This window comes from Pinus tabuliformis, chromosome 3_1 (assembly GCF_031772625.1).
Source record: "Pinus tabuliformis cultivar Carrire ecotype Pingquan chromosome 3_1, CPIR1, whole genome shotgun sequence".
NCBI classification, from domain to species: Eukaryota; Viridiplantae; Streptophyta; class Pinopsida; order Pinales; family Pinaceae; genus Pinus; species Pinus tabuliformis.
Window position 1 is genome coordinate 85,952,643 of NC_142301.1, and position 21,331 is coordinate 85,973,973.

A 21,331-nucleotide genomic window follows, 5' to 3' on the forward strand; every position below is an offset into this window, starting at 1 on the left:
ACTCAAAGACAAGGGTTGTCAAAAGCTCTCTCCAAAATTCTACGGACCATACCAAGTACTTCAGCGCATTGGAGAAGTGGCTTACAAGTTGGCTTTGCCACCTACGACAAAAATCCATCCGGTTTTCAGTGTATCATGCCTCAAGAAAGTGATTGGGAACAATTGCCGAGTTCAAACCAGTCTACCTGAATTGGACGAAGAAGGGTCAATCTGGCTTCAACCCGACCAGGTTCTAAACACACGAGACAAGCACCTGCGCAGCTGCATGATTAAGGAAGTCCTCGTCAAATGGAAAGACACCTCTCCGAAAGATGCAACTTGAGAACCAGCCACTATTCTTCAGCAGTTTCCGCAGCTTCAGCCTTGAGGACAAGGCTAGTCTTAAGGGGGAGGGCATGTTAGGGTCCCACCCTAACCCCCTTATTTATGTCATGGGATCACGTCATAGTCAAGAGTCAATAAAGCCCATATTAATATTTGTAAGTGGTTAACTCGCAATTAATGACGGGACCACAGTTAGTTGCAAATGGGCCGTAGTATTAGATAGATGGTATTAATAAAACCCACGGTATTGGCCCGTGGTATTGCATGTATGAGTCATATATAAAGGATAGAGACTCCCTGCGAGGAGCATTGTGTCTTATTTTTGTAGTCGAGCTCTGCTCTATTGGAGGTTGCCCCCTCGAAGAGGCAAGCGAACATTACTCTATGAATAATAAAATCATTGCTATTCTGTGTTCTGGGTATCTTTTCTTCGCATATTCTGTATTTGGGTATCATTTTGCAGGTTAAGAGCATAAACAATTCTGGACCCGATATGAAATTTAAATCAAGTTCATAAAAAATATCGCATCCATTCAGTCGCAATAATGGTAGGGTCATAAGTTTAAAAGTATTGATGACCCAAAGCCAATATGATATTAAAATTCTCATAATAAATTTATCGGGTCTATTCTTCATCACATATTGGCATATCAAAAATATTACATCTTGTACTTAAGTTTTCTGATCGTTGATTTCTTTTGAGATCCAAAGCCGGTCCCACCTAAGAGCTACATCATCCATCGCATTTTCACTATCGCAAGAATCATATTGGCATTTCCGACATGACTATTTTCCAATATTCCAATATGTCAATATCGCAATCACTTCTTCACATTTTTATTTATTCTCATATCATAATTCCGAATCTGCGATGTGTGATGTGCGATGTACAATGTGCGATGTGCCAAGTATAAAGCACGATTTGACTATTCCCCGATCTTCAATATAACAATTCTTCGATATTATGATTGCTCCATCTCATTGCATATATTCTCATCACATGTTCTCATATCGCAAATTTTCCATTGCAACAAATATATCGCATTGCAAAATTAAAATGAAACTTTATCTTAAGATTTTCAAATGCGATAGACTCCAATGCGTGTTTCTATGCCATTAACATTTAATCGATATATGGCATATCAGCAAAGGTGAAATTTTGCAGATTGAATTTTAAGCATGGTGAAAAAACATGCAATGTGAATCATCCGATAAAGCGTTGTGTTGTATCAAATATTTTAAAGCAATCTTGGGTAACCACTATGGTACTAAGCAATTGACAACAAATTTGCAGCATATTTAAATCATTTCGATTTCTCATATATTTCAGTTTTAAATATATAATTCCATAATTAATATGAAATTCAAAACCTCTCTATCTTCATATTTAAATTTCATTATCTTGGATTTGGTCTTAATTTTGGACAAATTATAAAAATGGTAGAGTTTATATGAAACTTATAATATTTTGAGAACATTCATCACTGCATATTCTCATTCTCATTTCTAATGTATTTTTTTTAATTTCAATTCCCTTGAACACAAAGCATTCCCTTTTTACATTTTATTGCTTGCTTTAGTTTAAATAAAATAAATAAGATTTTGAGTTATAAAATTTTGGCTAATTTGACTTCTTCATGTTTTTAATGTTAATTAAAAAAAGAAGTCAATTAGTATTGGAGAAATTGATACCTCTAAGGTAAGATTAAATGCAATTATCCAATCGTAAGATTCATATACCCACTTTCAATAATTTCCATTTCGTTACTTTAGTTTCCGTTTTGTTTTTAAATTCTGTTGATATATAAATCTATTTTGCAGCTCTTCATAAAAGCTTTCAATCCTCCACCATATCATATTTTGAAGTCCTATACTCTTTTCTTAGTTTTATTTCAAGAAGCAGCGATAATCCTCGTTGAAATAGCTACACTAGGAAGTTTCTTAACGTTTAGTTTGTTTCTTTAAGCGTTCCTTTTATTAGAAAATGATTAAGATGATTATTTGAAACAAGAAGATTGACATCAGACATAAATTTTTCATTGTGGCTGACTTTTATTATCACTTCTATCTAAAGCCTAAAACACTTACAACCTTGCAAGGTATAATTTATCTGAATCTCAACATAAGAAGGAATGATTACATGATTATTTTCTTTTACTTCATTTTGTTAAGACATTGGTATAAACAGTCTTGTTAGAGTTTATATTTCAAAACTTGGATTTTCCTTTTTGTTCTTACATTTTTTTCATTTTCTATTTCTGTTTGTTGATTTCTTTTTTAGATTAGGAATTCTTTTCCTTTTTTGAATTTTTTAGTTCTGATTTTAGTGACTCTGCCATAATTTATATGAAAAGTATTTTTGTTACCTAACAATGGTTGGCATACGCAGGAAAAAAATGATTAATAGTCAACCATTAGGTTTTTCTTGAATCTCTTAATAAAGTTTATTTTTCTTATTATAAAGGTAGACATACTTAGGTAAAAGATTATAAAACAAGAAAAGTTGACAAAGTATCATAAAATCTGAGAAATTTCTTTGTCATCAAAATTGTAATTATTTTGTGATTTCAATATTTTATTAAGATCTTTCAAAATTCTATTATCAGTTAAAAAAAAGGTTATTTTTGTCCCAATAAAGACACTTTACAGCAAAGCACCTCTAACTCTAAAATTGTCATTCTTAACTCTTAAGGAGTCAATAATTCTCCCTATCCAAAAAAGTTTTTTTTTTTTAGAGTATAATCCAAAATTATATTTAAATTTAAAAGATAAGAGGTCTCATCATGAACTTGCTTACCATGATCATAGGGGAAAAATAGGATAACATTACCAACACTGCTAAACAAACCAGGGTAATGGCTTATGATTGCAAACAATCATAAGACAAGGGGTCTCATCATGAGCCAGCTTGTTTAGTCCAATTATAACCAGTGAATGACATTATCAACTATCTGGCTACCAAACCAAGACAATGGATTTTAAGAACTAAAAAATAAAAAACAAATACAAAGAAATATAAACATATAAAAATGGATTTATCTCTAGGTCAATAATTCTTTAATAGATGGGATTCTGAATCATTGATGATTAAAAGATAACCCTGTCGAGACTATAGATGTTTGCTGGTAGCAGTGGTTCTACCTGTGACAAATGAGTATATTTTAAAAGCTAAGCTATAAAGTGACCCCCGCTTTATCTCTACAACTAATTAAGGACTGATATAGAGTTTTGAAATATTTTAATTTATGAGGAATTTTAAGAAAATTACAGTAAGATGATTCTTGCTTTTATTCAGACTAATGAACTTAGTCAAACATTTCAAAAATAATTCTTTGTTCTTTAATTATTTTACTTTGATTTTAGAAAAATATCATTCATATCAAACAAAAATAACTGGTTCTTCTCTCGCGTGTTGCCATTGTTGTGGTAAAACACAACCCCCATAATTGACTTGTTTACTTCAAACAATGGTGACCCTTTCTACAAAGTTTTTAGCTAAATACCTTTTAGGACTTTTATTATCCTACGATTTTCTTAATTTTTTATTTCTTTAGATTCTTGTTTTGATTGCTTTGCTGAGATTGAATTTTTATAAGCTTTCCATTGATACTTGTTTTACCTCACTTGGTCAACTGGTTTGTAAATGACATTCCTTTGAAGTTTAATCAATTGTGTCGTGCGGGTTAAAAAATACATTTATTGTAAATAATTAATCTTTAGTTGAATATTTATTAATTTTTTTCTAAATAACTAAGCCAAATTATAGTTAATTTTTAAGATTATCAAATACAAAAAATGACTTGTAGTTTATAACAAGAAATACAACCATGAATAGAACCCAATTCACTTTAATATTCATCTCATAACATCGCCAAATAAAAATATAAATTTTATTTTAATAAACTAGCATTTGCACCAGATGTTGCAAAGAAAACGCCGTAAGGCATAAAGTGCGGAAATCCATTATCCATGTAGTGTGTGCATTATTCAACAAGGTGGATCTCTCTAAATTTGTTGCAAACATTTATGTTGTTGCATTGCTAATTTATTTAGAATCTACTACTACCTCCTCTTCTTGGAATATTAAATTTCTTATCACCCCATGATGACAATCCCTCTAATTATTGGCATCACAATTTTTGCACTTCAGTGGCTTTACCTTCAACCTAAAAAAACATGAATTTAAGTCACTCAATTAAAAAGAAATTGCTAAATTGCTATTTATCAGATTTTGAGTAAAAACAATTAATAACTCATATTTACAACACTTTAAATATTTACAACCTATTAAGTCTTGTATTTATAACTCATATTTATAACCCTTTAAAATGAAACTAACTATCTATATTTTTATTAATAATAAAAAGAATCTTCTTTATAAATCTAACACTCACATGCTACTCCTATATATTTATCTTATATTTAATATTGAGTGTCCATCAATTGAATGACAAGATGAAAGCTCAACTTAATTGCACATTTTTGAACTGCTTTGTGGGAATTCATGTCCCATTAATTTAATGGCAAATTGAAGTTTCAAATACAGCACACATTTTATACCAGATTCAGAGAGTTCATGAACAAAATTTCAAGGTTTTAATGGATCTAGGTCATTTGTATTTTCTCTCATATTCTGGGTCGTTTGTATTTTCTCTGATGTTGACTATACTAGCAATTGTCCCAAAAGGTACAAACCTTAATGTCCTTTTAATGATCAAGCCTTATGTGAAAACAATCATATTGATGCACTAGTGTACATTGATTTGTTACATTTGTCTTGGTCTATAATAGAGGTGTAACAAATATGCATTGCAAGGTATGTTGAGAATTTGGTTATCTCGTAAGCTTAGAGTCATTCTTGAGTCATTATCTTTACCATCTTAGGAAGAAGAAGAAGAAGAAGAAAAGCCTATTGAATTGAAAAAGAGCCCTAAAAAGTATTAGGATCCATGGGTCATTTTTTTGCATCATGTAGCAAGATAACATGGCTAATTGATTATGCCACATGAAGAATTAGCCTTTGCCAATATTTAGGCTTATAACTCGGTGATTTTTTATACTAATATTCTTATACCAATTTACCATGATAATTCTATTCTAAATTAAAACATTGTTTGCAGGCTATCGCGGGAGCTGAGCGTTTGCTCCCTGAAAATATACCTTCAAGGTTCCTTAGGTGGATAGCAGAGCTACTATACTTGACATTGGCAGTTTCTAATGTCGGGCTCTGTAAGGCCAGGATGCCCTTTTTGCTTCTTTCTTTTTCTTTTTTTTTTGGGTAAAACAAGAGACACATTGTACCAGAAGACATATAGGGATTCCGCAGAGGATTCTGTTAAGGTTAAAGTCAAATAACTATGAGTAAAATTCATAGGTACTTTTTTGAAGTACTTATTCTATTTCAAGAAAGATCATTCTATTGTACTAAGCAGTGTGAAATGACCCCGCTTAAGTAAATACTGTGTTAGTTCGAATAAGTTTGATAGAATTTAAAATAGGCCATGAACTACTAAGATTTGGCAGAGCTTTATGAATGTTCAGTTAAGTTAGCAGGTTGTTGTCCAGAGGCACAGTTTCAAAGAGAAAATGCCATCTGAAATGAACATTGTTTATTTACTTGTGGAAAATAACCATTAAATAGTCCAATTGAGAGGCAAATGCCAGTATGCAGCCTGCATTTTTTATTATCAAAAGAAGTTAAAGCTTGTTATGCATACCAAATGACAAACACTAATCATTCACATCGCAATAAGGGTTGGAAATTAATAATTCTGGAGGCACCAAATACAAGAGTTCAATACAACGATAAAGCTTATTAATAAACGCATGGTAGCATTGTCATGCAGGGCACACCAACCACCCATTTGCTACATGAGTTTCCAAAGCATCACTGGACTCTGGCATGATTAGCATTCAACTTGCATTTTACGAGATAGTAAAACTCATCACTGGACTCTGGCATGATTAGCATTCAACTTGCATTTTACGAGATAGTAAAGATACATGGACAGGGTATCTCTAGAACATGACATCATGCTCTTGAGTAACAAATCTAAAAGAAATATGTATAAACAAAACAAATACATTTCCAACTGGCTTATCACATATTTCCTTAAAATTTGTGATAGATAACCTACCATAAACAATCCAAAACTCAAACTGGACTGGACGATCTCTTATATCTAAACAAGACTAGGGACTTGAGGCGGTTGTGCAAATTACTGCATACACATTCCATGACAACCTGTACTACAAACTTTCAAATATAATCTGAGCTCCCATATCCCTGTCAAGGAATTATAAGTTTTTCTCCAGCATAGATGGTGTCATCAATGTACTTATTTGCAGATTTTATTTGATCAACTGAAACCTGCACTCAACCAAGGAAACAAAACCAGTTACACAAGACTTATACAATGGATAGAAGGGAACAAGATGGCAACTTTAGTTTCACATGCATTCAAAAAGTTGAACAGCAAATACGCTAAGAAATGCTCTACAATAAGGTGGAACAAAGAATAAAGATACTTGATAAATAGAGTCAGACCACTCACCAAAAGAAGTTAGTTAAAGCTTGTTATGAATACCAAATGACAAATACTAATCATTCACATCGCAATATGGGTTGGAAATTAATAATTCTGGAGGCACCAAATACAAGAGTTCAATACAACGATAAAGCTTATTAATAAACGCAGGGTAGCATTGTCATGCAGGGCACACCAATCACCCATTTGCTACATGAGTTTCCAAAGCATCACTGGACTCTGGCATGATTAGCATTCAACTTGCATTTTACGAGATAGTAAAGATACATGGACAGGGTATCTCTAGAACATGACAACGTGCCCCTGAGTAACAAATCTAAAAGAAATCTGTATAAACAAAACAAATACATTTCCAACTGGCTTATCACATATTTCCTTAAAATTTATGATAGATAACCTACCATAAACAATCCAAAACTCAAATTGGACTGGACGATCTCTTATATCTAAACAAGACTAGGGACTTGAGGCTGTTGTGCAAATTACTACATACACATTCCATGACAACCTGTACTACAAACTTTCAAATATAATCTGAGCTCCCATATCCCTCTCAAGGAATTATAAGTTTTTCTCCAGCATAGATGGTGTCATCAGTGTACTTATTTGCAGATTTTATTTGATCAACTGAAACCTGCACTCAACCAAGGAAACAGAACCAATTAAACAAGTCTTATACAATGGATAGAAGGGAACAAGATGGCAACTTTAGTTTCACATGCATTCAAAAAGCTGAACAACAACTACGCTAAGAAATGCTCTACAATAAGGTGGAACAAAGAATAAAGATACTTGACAAATAGAGTCAGACCACTCACCAAAATACAAGAGTTCAATACAACGATAAAGCTTATTAATAAACGCAGGGTATCATTGTCATGCAGGGCACACCAATCACCCATTTTCTACATGAGTTTCCAAAGAATCACTGGACTCTGGCATGATTAGCATTCAACTTGCATTTTATGAGATAGTAAAGATACATGGACAGGGTATCTCTAGAACATGACATCATGCCCCTGAGTAACAAATCTAAAAAAACCTGTATAAACAAAACAAATACATTTCCAACTGGCTTATCACATATTTCCTTAAAATTTGTGATAGATAACCTACCATAAACAATCCAAAACTCAAACTGGACTGGACGACCTCTTATATCTAATCAAGACTGGGGACTTGAGGCTGTTGTGCAAATTATTGCATACACATTCCATGACAACCTGTACTACAAACTTTCAAATATAATCTGAGCTCCCATATCCCTCTCAAGGAATTATAAGTTTTTCTCCAGCATAGATGGTGTCATCAGTGTACTTATTTGCAGTTTTTATTTGATCAACTGAAACCTGCACTTAACCAAGGAAACAGAACCAGTTACACAAGTCTAGAAGACTACAACATGGCAGCTTAGTTTCACATGCATTCAAAAAGCTGGAACACATATCCCCATATTAAACCACGTCCTAATCAGAGAGTTGCTATGATTGACAATCTAGGCCATGACATTGCCACATCACATATACACTACATCCACTTTAATTATAATTTCTTTCTGACGGGCCTTCCGCCGATTCTCGGAATAGATTTTCTAGACCCTCTTCTAGACAGATCTGATATTTCATTCAACTGGTTCATTCAACATTCCCTTCGGCTTCAGGAAGCTCATGGAATTCTGATAAATACATGCCAAGAAATGGAACCAGCACAAATAAAAGCTCTCAAGGAAGGAAGGTTCTGAGCGCTGTTGAAATGACCCCTTGTATTTATCCCGTTGGGCTGCTAATAGCTTTGTCTCTTTCAGAATCTGAAGAGAAGTTTGAGAAGGAGGGCTGCCTCAAATGGTTGGACCACCAGCCCGCCTCGACAGTTCTGTTCGTTTCTTTTGGGAGCCGCGGCACCCTGTTGGAGAATCAGATTCAGGAACTAGCTTTGGGGCTAGAAGCAAGTGTGCAGTGGTTCCTTTGGGTGTTGCGTAAGGAGCCTCCTCCTCCAACTGAATCCGCGATGACTACCGAAGCAGATATGAGGGAGGTTCTACCTGAGGGTTTCGAGACTCGAATCCAGGACCGTGGATTTGTGGTGGATTCATGGGCGCCTCATATTGCTGTCCTCTCTCATCCATCCACAGACGGTTTCCTTTTTCATTGTGGTTGGAATTCAACGATCGAAAGCATCTTACATGGATTGCCGATGATCGCTTGGCCTCTCTTTGCTGAACAGAGAATGAATGCCTTCCTTCTAGTGAAGGAGATGAAGGTGGGCATTGAAGCGTAGAAGGGCGCAGATGCATTGGTGAAGAGAGAGGAAGTGGAAAGAGCAGCGAGGGAATTAATGGAAGGAGAGGGGGAATGGAAATGAAGAAGGGGATGGCAAAATTGAGGGGAAGGCCCATCATTGAGTGACAACTGTCTTAAGGATGGAAAACATCACGAAAATGGTTTCTAAAAAGCGCAATATTCTCAACTGCCTACGACATTCCAATAATCTGAACCGCCTACAACATTTTTCACCGATGATCTAATGGCTGGAGTTTATTCCATCGTCTAACAATCGATCTAAAGGGCCATAACGAGACAGCGCGGCATGGAGGGGAGTTCCTTTCAGAGGGAACGCCTTACAGCGTAAATATTTTTGAACTCCTGAAAGGGTATACCTATCCACTCTTAAAACTATTTTGCAGATGGTGCAAGGCTTTATGAACCACAACCCCATGCCAGAATTCAGAGAGTTCACTCACGCAGTTGCATAAGCATTCGTGCCATAATCCTAGATTTACTTCTCTGAGCCCATTAGACTTGAATGCTATTCTTCGACACAAAAAATTGCAGACTTCTTCATGCATGGCAAATATCAGTGCTAAATGGTGTTCAACATCCTTGTAATTATGATAAATTTCAGGTGATTGAATTACGATATAACTTTCAGGCAATTTAATTTGATTTGCAGATTCCAAAACATTTTAGTAATCAAATTTCCTTAATATTCTGCAATCTTGAATTTCATTACGTGTGCTCTTAACAACGCTCAGCAGACTTTGCTAGTTTCGATCAGAAGATTGCACCCTCACATTTCTTTGAAGGATCTGGATGAAATGGCATGTTTATTATTATTACTGGCAATGCAGTATCTATGGCGATCTGGCCTCTTCTGTGAATTCTACTCGTTTACTGGCATTCCATTTTAGTTTCTCTTTGAACCATCTCAGCTCTATGGTTGTTTCCCATCGATAAAGAAAATCCATGGCTTAAGGAGATTCTCATGACAGAGAAAAGAAATGAAAGCGCGAAGTCATACTTGACATACAGAAAATTAAGAAACCATGAAAGAAAAGAATTAAAGGAATCAGAACCATTATATAAATTGCCATTGTTCCATTACAGTTCAAGCAAAATGTGGCTTCTTGATAGAGGAACATAACATGCTGCATTCATAGACATTTAATTGCTTGCTTCCTCGACATGATTTCTCATGGATACCACTGTACTCAAATTGCAAAGGCAAAATACATCACAAATACACAGACAACAACTAAAATAAAAGAATCTTTAGCTCCTTATTGACCTACTACTACTCATGATGATCACCAGTGCTGCTGTTTCTGTAAAACCCCATCTGATCCTCTGAGCTCATCAAGAGGGACCGAAGAATCTCGCTGCTGTCGCTGGAAGCCCACTCCATCGGATCCACAGAGCTTATGAGCGGCCGAAGAATCTCATGCACGACTATCCATCTGTTGCTGAAAACATCCGCAATCTTTATACCCACATAATTGACAGAGAAGGGTTTGTTGTCGCTCACAACCAGCGATTGCCCGTGGAGGAGAGTCTTCAGTCTTGTGCCCGCCGGAAGCTGCACCAGATCTGCCAAAGGCAGCCTCATGTTGGGAACCACATGGTACCTCACATTGTTCGAAAATTCTTGGTCTTCACTTGAGAAAACGGAATCGTCGCTGAGAGTAAAGATGGTGACGTTTTGCAGGCGCAGAAGCTCAGGGGACTTGATGCGCATGGCCAAGGCGAGGATGCTGTAACCGCGATCTCTAAGACTGAGCGCTGCATCTTGCAGCATGAAGCGCGTTATGACATTCAGGGGATGATCAGGACCAGGACTAGCTGATGATGATGGTGACAACCAGCGATTGCCCGTGGAGGAGAGTCTTCAGTCTTGTGCCCGCCGGAAGCTGCACCAGATCTGCCAAAGGCAGCCTCATGTTGGGAACCACATGGTACCTCACATTGTTCGAAAATTCTTGGCCTTCGCTTGAGAAAACGGAATCGTCGTTGAGAGTAAAGATGGTGAGGTTTTGCAGGTGCAGAAGCTCAGGGGACTTGATGCGCATGGCCAAGGCGAGGATGCTGTAACCGCGATCTCTAAGACTGAGCGCTGCATCTTGCAGCATGAAGGGCGTTATGACATTCAGGGGATGATCAGGACCAGGACTAGCTGATGATGATGGTGATGGTGACATCATTGCAGGAACAGGGGCTCCCACAGTTGTGTCATAATTACTGTGATCAAGATCAAGATCAAGAAGCAGCTTGTCGACGCCATGGATCGCTAACAGCCCGTCATTGAGAATGTCAGGATGCGAGACAAGAACTCCATTAATGTACACTGGATGATACTCGGCCGACATCTGAGTGGAGGGAGAGATGGAATCTTGGAGGCCACCTCCGTGAGAATTACCTGTGACGACAAGGTTGCAGTGGGCGGCAATGGCTTCCAGGTTTGTTCCGTTGGGCAGCTTTTGCAGATCGGCGTAGGTGAAGAGGCCCTTGGCGATGTGGTGGGAGAAGGCCCATCATTGAGTGACAACTGTCTTAAGGATGGAAGGACGATCTAATGGCTGGAGTTTATTCCATCGTCTAACAATTGATCTAAGGGCCCATAACGAGACAGCGCGGCATGGAGGGGAGTTCCTCTCAGAGGGAACGCCTTACGGCGTAAATATATGCAGAGTGGGGGCAAAAGCTCAAGAGTAAGTGGGTAGAGTCTATACACTGTTGTTGCTACACATTATTTACATCACACCCATTCAAAAGAAGAGAGCCCCAAAAAAATTTCAATGTCTCATGTAGATATGGCTAAGAGAATTCTATAGCTATTAGAGGAATTATTTGATAAAAATGCTTCAGCGTGGCCAACTGACTTGCTTTTCTCTGCTACATTATAAGTTATAACCATAGTATTTGCAGTCTATTAATTGCTTCTGATGGCTTTTGGATAGTAATATAGTTTACTTTATCTTCCATGCTCTCATGGCATGATATGCATTAGGATTCATAAGAATTAAGCCCTGTCCACTGATCATGTTTCTTTTCTAGATTATAAATAGGTACCCATCCAGAAAACCTGTTTTGGTAGGGTTTTTTTATGCTAGCATGGTATCTTCGTCTTCTATGCTATCTATAAATGCTCAACGCTCTCCAGCCCTGTCCGTTGAACACGTCTCTTTTGGAGTAGAATTGGTATCCACCAATAAAACCGAGTAAAGCTCCAACCAGGAATAAGCTGCCCGCCTTCATAAACTAAATCCAGTTAGAAGATTTCTAAATACCTTTCAAACGTATTTCTAGAACATCATGGACCTGTCCGTCATGGTTCCCAATATAGGAAAGTGTCAATGTTTTCCTAGTTGCATATAGTCTTGTATAACCAAGCTCGTTGCTTCGGTAAAGAGATCTAACAGGTTGTGGAAAGATAGGATCTGTTGGGTGATCAGGCCTAGGTTCCCAAATTGGTTGCCAGTCTTGTCCACCCATTCCAATTACAACATGTATGGGAAGATCAGCTTCACTGTCCATGCTTCCACATGAAAAGTTTTTCATTGGACAAAACTTCTCATACTTGTGAACATGGCCCCATAAGACCAGGTTGACTCTATACTTAACAAGCAGAGGCTCCAAGTGTTCAATCATTTTTTCTCGTAGGGGCCGTTCACTGACTGCATTGTCAGTGGTATACATTGGATGGTGACCTTGAAATACTACAAATGGCATCTTGTTTCTATCAACCTTTTTCAGGTCTTGCTCTATGAAAGCATATTGATCACTTCCTCGTAAAAAATTAGTTTCAGTGGACATATACAAGAAATGTACAACTCCCAAGTCAAATGAATAGTAGAGATTTTTTGTTGATGGGGCAGCATTTCCAGTTGGAAAAGAAGAATCACCGGGCATCTGAAACTTTAAGCTGTAAGGGACCCCACATTCACCACCTCTGTCAGTTCCATACACTTTGGTTGACCATTCAGGTTTCCACGGCTGTAATGGCCAGTCATACTCATGATTTCCCATGCATACATGATAAGGAACCTTGGATGCAAGAGGCTCAATCTGAGTAAAGAATGCATCCCATAGCCATGCATAGCCTCTGGCATAGCTGATGTCACCAATATGAGAAATAAATGTAGGTTTATCCCCAAGCTCTTCAAGGTCGCGCTTTAGCCATTTGACTGTACGCTTGCTCTCTTCCTGGGTCCAGAGAAAAGTTTTGTAAGGTACAGAGACTCCCAAATCACCAAAGAGGAATGCAATAGTTTCGTCTGAATCTTTATCTAAAGAAACAAAACTCTGAATTGAACTCCAGCAACCCTCATCGCTTCCGACCTGTCATATAAATGGTGCGCACACATTCTGTTACATAACTTTTTTATCTTTGAGCTCAACATGAGAGACTTAGGTCTAAAACACAACATAAAATAAAAAATAGTAGTAATTAGCAAAAAACGCATTTACTGATCGACGCTCACTTCATTTACAAATACATAACCACATGACTTCCGAAATATTTGTTTTTATACAATACTGAAAGGATTATTGAAACCATAATCACAAAAATGGGAAATATTGTCCACGAAACAGAAAATTCCGTAAGCTGTGTTTCTAAACTTGTTCATGTTGGAATGATAATTCCAACTGCAGGTGGACAGGGTCAGCGATGGCAGCCAACTCAGTAGCCGTATATAACCCCAAAACCACCGCATTGAAACCACAAAACTGCCCAGAACATATCGCACCGCCATCCAAGGAAAAGCGGTTTCCGTATGCTTGGCTCCGATGGGATTTGGTGCAGACGCGTGTCACACACCTGACATCAGCCAACGTCACTTTCTCGGGTGGTAAAGCTCAGCAGTTAAGTGCCTTCTGATATCAACCTCCGCCGTCTGATCTGGTTGTGTGTTCTCCACCGTCGATCTCCGAAGTTGCAGCCCGTCCGCGTCAAGTCAGAATTTTTGCGTGGAGTGTGGACAATGCTTGGTTGACTGTCGTCCTATCTGCGATGGAAGAATTAATGGTTTTTAATGGTTTTCATATTGTTTGGTGGAGTCCCATTAATATGGGCATGGGCGCTTAGTTTTAACATAGTTTTTATATATATATGTTTTATATATATGCGTTGACCATTATTTTCATAAATACACATGGAACAAAAAAAAGGTGTGCGTGTTTTTATATGTGTTGGTCATTGTGAAATGTGAGCGCGCGAGAGCTGAAGTGTATGCTGTAGTTTTTATTGAGTGGTGCCTGCGAGCAAGTTATTTTGGGCATGGTGGCTGTGCACAATGTGAGTGCGTTTTTTTATATATGTAATGCCCATTAAAAACCAGAGGTGAGCGTGGTTTATATGTTTTATACATATATGTTGGCCATCGTGAAAGAGATGAGCGTGGATTGTTTTAAGTGTTGGCCATTGTAAAAATGATGGAGGCAGCATAGTGCACAGCAGTGCGTAGTAAAGCAAAGAGGAGATGAATGCACAGCAGTGCTATCCGCAAAGATGAAAGGTGCAGCAGCGAAAGAGCAGGGAGAGCTCAGAATGAAGACCAGCATGTGAAGCAGGGGAAGATATTGCACAGCAGTGCATAGATCTTTTTATGTATTGGATTTGCATGGAAATGCAAAAGAAAAGAGTGCTCAAGCATTCTTGAAATTATGAATGTAATTTACTGCATATGTGTAAAATATTTTTACAGCAGTATGTGTAAAAATAGTTTTACAGCAGTAATGTAAAAATGGGTTTTACAGCAGTAAACCCAGCACAGTGAACTCTCAGGTGGAGAGAAAAGACAGAGCTTTTGTTTTTGTTGAATGCAAGTTTTTTGGAAGATCCCTCTGAGTGAAAGAGGATGAATGTGTATCAATGTTTTTTGTTTTAATGAATTGAAATGATTTTATGGCTGTGTAATACTCTGTTCTGAGTTATTTTTTTAGAAAGAGGTTCTCTGCAAATGATCCTGGAACAGTAGAAACAGAGCATTGCCTATGTGGTATTTGCTTGAATGGTTTTTGGTATTTTCCCCACCCAAAAACTTTCCAATAGTGGTATCAGAGCTAGTCCAGGCTCTTTGAAGACTCAAAAAAGCTGAAGGAAGGTGTTGTTGTAGCAGTCAAACCTCTCCAGCAGTGTGAAGCCACAGCCAAAAGGGTTAAGGTATTTCTCAAAGCTTTCCTTTGTGTTACTGTTGAAGAAACAGTTAGTGATTTAAAAGAAAACACAGTCAAGTATTTAAAGCCTAGATAAGAATGGCAAGGAAAAAGAAGAAAGCCTCCAGGGCTGTTAAAAATGTGTCCCCCCCCTCTACTAAACTAGAAGGCAATCCATTAGAATACATTTTATTTGAAACCCCAAAGTTTGATGGAAACTTTGATGTATGGGAAATAAGGATGAGGGCCTTCCTAATGTTTGAGGGGATTGAAGTCTGGGAGTCAGTGATTGATGACAGCCAGAAGGATAAAGAATCCATGGAGTATGATGCACAAGCAACAAAGACTATCTTGGATGGACTCCCTGATTCTGTGAAGAGGAATCTAGAAAAATATACATCAGCAAAAGATATATGGGACAGACTGCATGACCTTCATGCAAAGGGAGCACTGACCATGACAATGAGTCAAGAAGAACCCATCATAGAAGCTGAGAATGAAAAGCTTGACCTCATCAAGCTTTAGGTAAAAGAAAGGGATGAAGAGCTTACCAAGCTTAAAAAGAGCTTGATCAATGCAAGAGGAAACATCATGAAGAAGTCATATCCATAACAAATCAGCTGAATGAAGCAAAGAAGCAGGTAGATGTCTTGTCAAGTCAACTTGAACAAAGGCACATGAGAGTGAATAAGCTTGTAGAAGAGATTGGACAGTACAAGGTAGAGGTCTCCTCTCTTAAGTCCGAACTACAAGAAGCCAGGAAGCAGGCACAAGGAGCTGAAAAGAAAATGGAGAGCAGTCAAGCAGAAATCTCCAAAATGAAGTCAGATATTATCTCCTTCAAAATAGTAGCAGCTGAAGCTACTCGTAGCAAAGAAGAAACTGAGGGACAACTATCAAAGAAAAATAATGTATGTGAAAAGTTGGAAGAAGAGATTGTCCTCCTCAGAAAAGAAGGTTGAAGGGATGAACAAGATCATGAAGAGCTCTCAAGCTTTGGATGACATGCTCAGCTATCACAGATCTCCATTTGATAAATCAGGACTTGGGTATGTAGCTGAACCCTCAAACAAGGATGAAGATGCTTTAAGCAAAGGAGATGTGAAGAAGCAAGAAAGAGATTGTGATGCTCCTAGTTCCAGCAAAGGCAAGGAGAAAAATGAAGGCTGCAATAGAAGAAATCCCACTCCAAGTAGAAAACCAGCTCCAAGAAGAAATGTAGCTGATGTCAAAAAGGCAAGAGGCAATGGTGATCATCAAAAGATCTCAAGGCAGCAAGGCTTCAGAAGTACATCAAGGAAACCTCCATCTCCCAGGTACCAAAGTTCATTTTATGGTTATTGTTATGCTTGTTCAAACTTTGGTCATATGGCAAAAGACTGTAGAGCATTTCATAAAGATAGATGTTGTGGTCTTCGACAACCTCCAAGAAACAATTTTAGAAGAAATCATGAAATGTTATTCATGAACAATGTTGAATGTTTCAAGTGTCATAACGTTGGGCATATGGCACGAGACTGTAACTTAACATGGGCTCTTATGCAAGCTAGACCCATGCAAAAGAAGAAAGTTACACAAGTATGGAGAAGGAAGGAAAGGCAATCTGAAAACCCCTTGAACTCCCCAGTGGATCTAAATTTGTTTTGAGAAGAGTCTGCCAAAAGAAGACAAGCATACACTAAAGGGGAGCTTGAATTTTTGTTTGTTTGTTGAACTGTAATAACAGTCATTTGTTGATGGAGGATGTATTGCAGCGCAACAGTTGCAAATGAAATATTTGTTAATCCCTCTAAAAGGTAATATGCAGCAGTGATGAAATCAGCAATGTTTTTGCTTTGTTTTTATGCAATATGCACAGAAATGCATAAAGAAGAAAAGATGGCAGCGCTGAAATGTAAAGAGCAGCAGCGAGATAAGAGAAAAATGCAAAGCATGGAGACCCTCACAGCAGTGGGAAGACAGAACATAAAACAGCAGTTTGGAAATTTTTTTTTGGAGCACATGGATTAGAATGAACAGCAGTTTTGAATTTTTGCATGGCAATGGAAGGTAGTTTCCTTCTATGTAATGTGAGAGAATATACTCACAGCAGAATGAGTGTAATGCACAGCAGATGAAATGTTTTGTATTGGGAATGAAAATGCAAAGCAATGAGAAGAAAATGAGAAGAAGGCAAAACGCAGCAGAGCGTAAATGCCCAGTGGCTGAGAATGCAATGAAATTTTTGTTACACAGCAGTAAAAAAAAATGTAATGTTTTTCTATGCAATGCAGCATGCAAAGAAATGCATAAAGAAAAACAAGGACAGCAGATTTTTAATGCACACTGGATGTATAAGAATGTGTGTGGCAGCAGAAAGCCAAAGGAATTGCACAGTAGTGCATTGTGTAAAAAAAATGAAGACTAAGATTGTGTGAAGCAAGGGTGCATAAGAAAAGGCAGCAGCCCGTGTTATTTTTTTTGTGGAGAATGAAGTGCCAAGAGTATGGGCACACAGCAGTATGATGAAACAAAAGGCAGCCATAATGCAAATTGCAGAGGCAACGCAACAGCAAATAAAAACCCAGGGATGACAGTCTATGGTTATGGGTATGGACAGCAGTGTATATGAAAAATGCAGCAGCAAGAAGTTTTGAACAGCAGCACATGCAAAAGAAATTTTCCTTACAGCGGTAAAGGTAAATGTAATGAATTTGTTGTTCATTGAATTGAAATGCAATATATGCAACAGCAGTGAATGCTTACACACAACAGTGTAAATTTGTAAATTGGGACAGCGTAATTGTTCCAAGAAAGACTGAGTATTTTGTCTTTGAAAAGTACAGAAGCAGTGCAAGTGTAGACACAGCAGTGTGGGATAGACACAGCAAAGAAAATGGCACAACAGTGCAGCAGAGAATATGCAGCAGCATAAAATAACATTGTAATGAGTTTGCACACACAGCAGTGCAATGATTGTTTGTTTTTGAAACTGCATGTAAAGCAGTGTCTGTTTGTAATCCCTCTATTAAAGAGGAAGGTGTTTTTCAGCACAGTGTCATGGTGAATCCCTCAGTCAAGAGGAAGATGCTTTTCAGCATAGTGTGGTAAATCCCTCTATCAAGAGGATGACGCTTTTCAGCATAGTCACAGGTGAATCCCTCTGTCATGAGGAAGGTGCTCTTAAGCACAGCTTCAGGTTAATCCCTCTATTAAGAGGAAGACAACTTTGCTGTTTGTGGAACTGCATCAGAAGCAGTTGGTGAATCCCTCTATGTGAGGAAGATGTCTTTGTAACAACAGTGTTGGTGAATCCCTCGATGTGAGGAAGTGTTTGGGTATGTTTGAACGCCCAACAGTTGAAATTAAAGGGGAGTGTTGGAATGATAATTCCAACTGCAGGTGGACAGGGTCAGCGATGGCAGCCAACTCAGCAGCCGTATATAACCCCAAAACCACCGCATTGAAACCACAAAACTGCCCAGAACATATCGCACCGCCATCCAAGGAAAAGCGGTTTCCGTATGCTTGGCTCCGATGGGATTTGGTGCAGACGCGTGTCACACACCTGACATCAGCCAACGTCACTTTCTCGGGTGGTAAAGCTCAGCAGTTAAGTGCCTTCCGATATCAACCTCCGCCGTCCGATCTGGTTGTGTGTTCTCCACCGTCGATCTCCGAAGTTGCAGCCCGTCCGCGTCAAGTCAGAATTTTTGCGTGGAGTGTGGACAATGCTTGGTTGACTGTCGTCCTATCTGCGATGGAAGAATTAATGGTTTTTAATGGTTTTCGTATTGTTTGGTGGAGTCCCATTAATATGGGCATGGGCGCTTAGTTTTAACATAGTTTTTATATATATGTTTTATATATATGCGTTGACCATTATTTTCATAAATACACATGGAACAAAAAAAAGGTGTGCGTGTTTTTATATGTGTTGGTCATTGTGAAATGTGAGCGCGCGAGAGCTGAAGTGTATGCTGTAGTTTTTATTGAGTGGTGCCTGCGAGCAAGTTATTTTGGGCATGGTGGTTGTGCACAATGTGAGTGCGTTTTTTTATATATGTAATGCCCATTAAAAACCAGAGGTGAGCGTGGTTTATATGTTTTATACATATATGTTGGCCATCGTGAAAGAGATGAGCGTGGATTGTTTTAAGTGTTGGCCATTGTAAAAATGATGGAGGCAGCATAGTGCACAGCAGTGCGTAGTAAAGCAAAGAGGAGATGAATGCACAGCAGTGCTATCCGCAAAGATGAAAGGTGCAGCAGCGAAAGAGCAGGGAGAGCTCAGAATGAAGACCAGCATGTGAAGCAAGGGAAGATGTTGCACAGCAGTGCATAGATCTTTTTATGTATTGGATTTGCATGGAAATGCAAAAGAAAAGAGTGCTCAAGCATTCTTGAAATTATGAATGTAATTTACTGCATATGTGTAAAATATTTTTACAGCAGTATGTGTAAAAATAGTTTTACAGCAGTAATGTAAAAATGGGTTTTACAGCAGTAAACCCAGCACAGTGAACTCTCAGGTGGAGAGAAAAGACAGAGCTTTTGTTTTTGCTGAATGCAAGTTTTTTGGAAGATCCCTCTGAGTGAAAGAGGATGAATGTGTATCAATGTTTTTTGTTTTAATGAATTGAAATGATTTTATGGCTGTGTAATACTCTGTTCTGAGTTATTTTTTTAGAAAGAGGTTCTCTGCAAATGATCCTGGAACAGTAGAAACAGAGCATTGCCTCTGTGGTATTTGCTTGAATGGTTTTTGGTATTTTTCCCCTTGAAAAATACCCAACAGTTCAAAACAAATGGAGTTATTTAGGATTTATGGCCTAATTTAGGGGTTTTCAAATCAGACACGTACAATCTTCAAATTTTCATGCCAAATACAAAAGAGAGAAAAGTGAAGAAAACCAGTGAATAGAGGAGTCAAACCATTTCATGTGGACATTTTTCTTGCATATCTATAGAAAATCCGGGCCAATATATTCTCAAAAGAGAGAAGTAAAAGAATCAAGTAATCACGTTGTCAGCAGTTTTCTTTGTTTCTCATATTCATCATCAAAAAAGTATAACAAAGCCTGCTGATAGAAAACTGTGTAAATTGGCTACGAGGTATCTCTGCATTAGTCTGTAAGACTCGTTTCTTTTAACTCCAATGCTTATGATCCTCTTTGAAATTGGGAAATCCCTCCTGTTCTTCCCCACTTGTTTTGTGATGAACTTTTGATTGCAACTAAAGGGGTGGGGAAATATCTCTTGTTTATTCCTATTTCCTTCCATATTGGAATATTCTGAAATAAAATCCGTTGAAACTAAGGTTATCAGAACCAGAATCCCAATATTACAAACCAGAAACAGAATTTCCAATATTATCAACCAAAACCAGAGTTGGACTGGAAGCAACATGCTATAAAAGGAGTGCTTGAGAGAGTTTCATAAAGCAAGTTTTTTTTTTCAAAGGATCTCCCCTCAACGAGTGGTTGATATGTATATCGATGGATTAAAGGAGTCCATTAGGGGTTATGTCAAGGCTTTGAAGCCCAGTACCTTGGAGGCACCTATTCAAAAGTTGTTATGAGTCAAATTGCAACTAGTTCAGCTTCCAAACTTCCCATAGCATCAAAAGTAGACTCTTAGGGTAATGAAAAATCCAACTTCTCTTTTGTCTTGAATATTAGCCCATCAAAAGCTAGATTTTTGGACCCTAAGAATCTTTGATCTGCGTTCAAAGGGGCTTTGCTACACTTGGAAAGAAACTTGGTCCAAGGGACACAAAAGCAAGGCCTGTGGAAAGATTCATATGACTGAGATTGTAGATATTTATACTGAAACAACTGATAGCAACCAAGACGAACAAACAGCCACAGGAGCACACAATGGATAAAGAAGACCAAGAACCACAAAACAAACTGCCTCCCTTGTTGTCATGTAGGGAATTACTCAATACCAGACTTACAAGGATAAAATGGAAACTAAGAACAGAAATGTGGCAGCCTCAAAGATTCTAATAATACTTTTCAATTTATAGATGAAAAGTTGAAGGACATC

At 37.9% G+C, this 21,331-nt stretch overlaps 2 protein-coding genes and 2 pseudogenes across 2 annotated transcripts; 1 reads left to right on the forward strand and 3 right to left on the reverse strand.

The window, feature by feature from the left end:
* The first annotated feature begins 8,624 nt into the window (after nt 1–8,624).
* On the forward strand, nt 8,625–9,149 carry LOC149185887 (UDP-glycosyltransferase 72B1 pseudogene; annotated as a pseudogene).
* Nucleotides 9,150–10,442: 1,293 nt separating this feature from the next.
* LOC149185888 (fasciclin-like arabinogalactan protein 21) lies at nt 10,443–10,943 on the reverse strand. The gene has a single exon (XM_089409162.1). It carries the CDS (start codon nt 10,941–10,943, stop codon nt 10,443–10,445), a length of 501 nt encoding a protein of 166 aa, XP_089265288.1.
* Nucleotides 10,944–10,983: 40 nt separating this feature from the next.
* Nucleotides 10,984–11,511, reverse strand: LOC149185889 (uncharacterized). The gene has a single exon (XM_089409163.1). The coding sequence runs from the start codon at nt 11,509–11,511 to the stop codon at nt 10,984–10,986; it is 528 nt and encodes a 175-aa protein (XP_089265289.1).
* A 445-nt stretch (nt 11,512–11,956) lies between these two features.
* LOC149185890 (putative inactive purple acid phosphatase 2 pseudogene) lies at nt 11,957–13,773 on the reverse strand (annotated as a pseudogene).
* Nucleotides 13,774–21,331: the final 7,558 nt, after the last annotated feature.

Excerpts from the sequence above, each read along its gene's own strand:
- LOC149185888 (XM_089409162.1), bottom strand. The coding sequence starts at position 10,943 with ATGCTGCAAGATGCAGCGCTCAGTCTTAGAGATCGCGGTTACAGCATC.
- LOC149185889 (XM_089409163.1), bottom strand. The coding sequence starts at position 11,511 with ATGTCGGCCGAGTATCATCCAGTGTACATTAATGGAGTTCTTGTCTCG.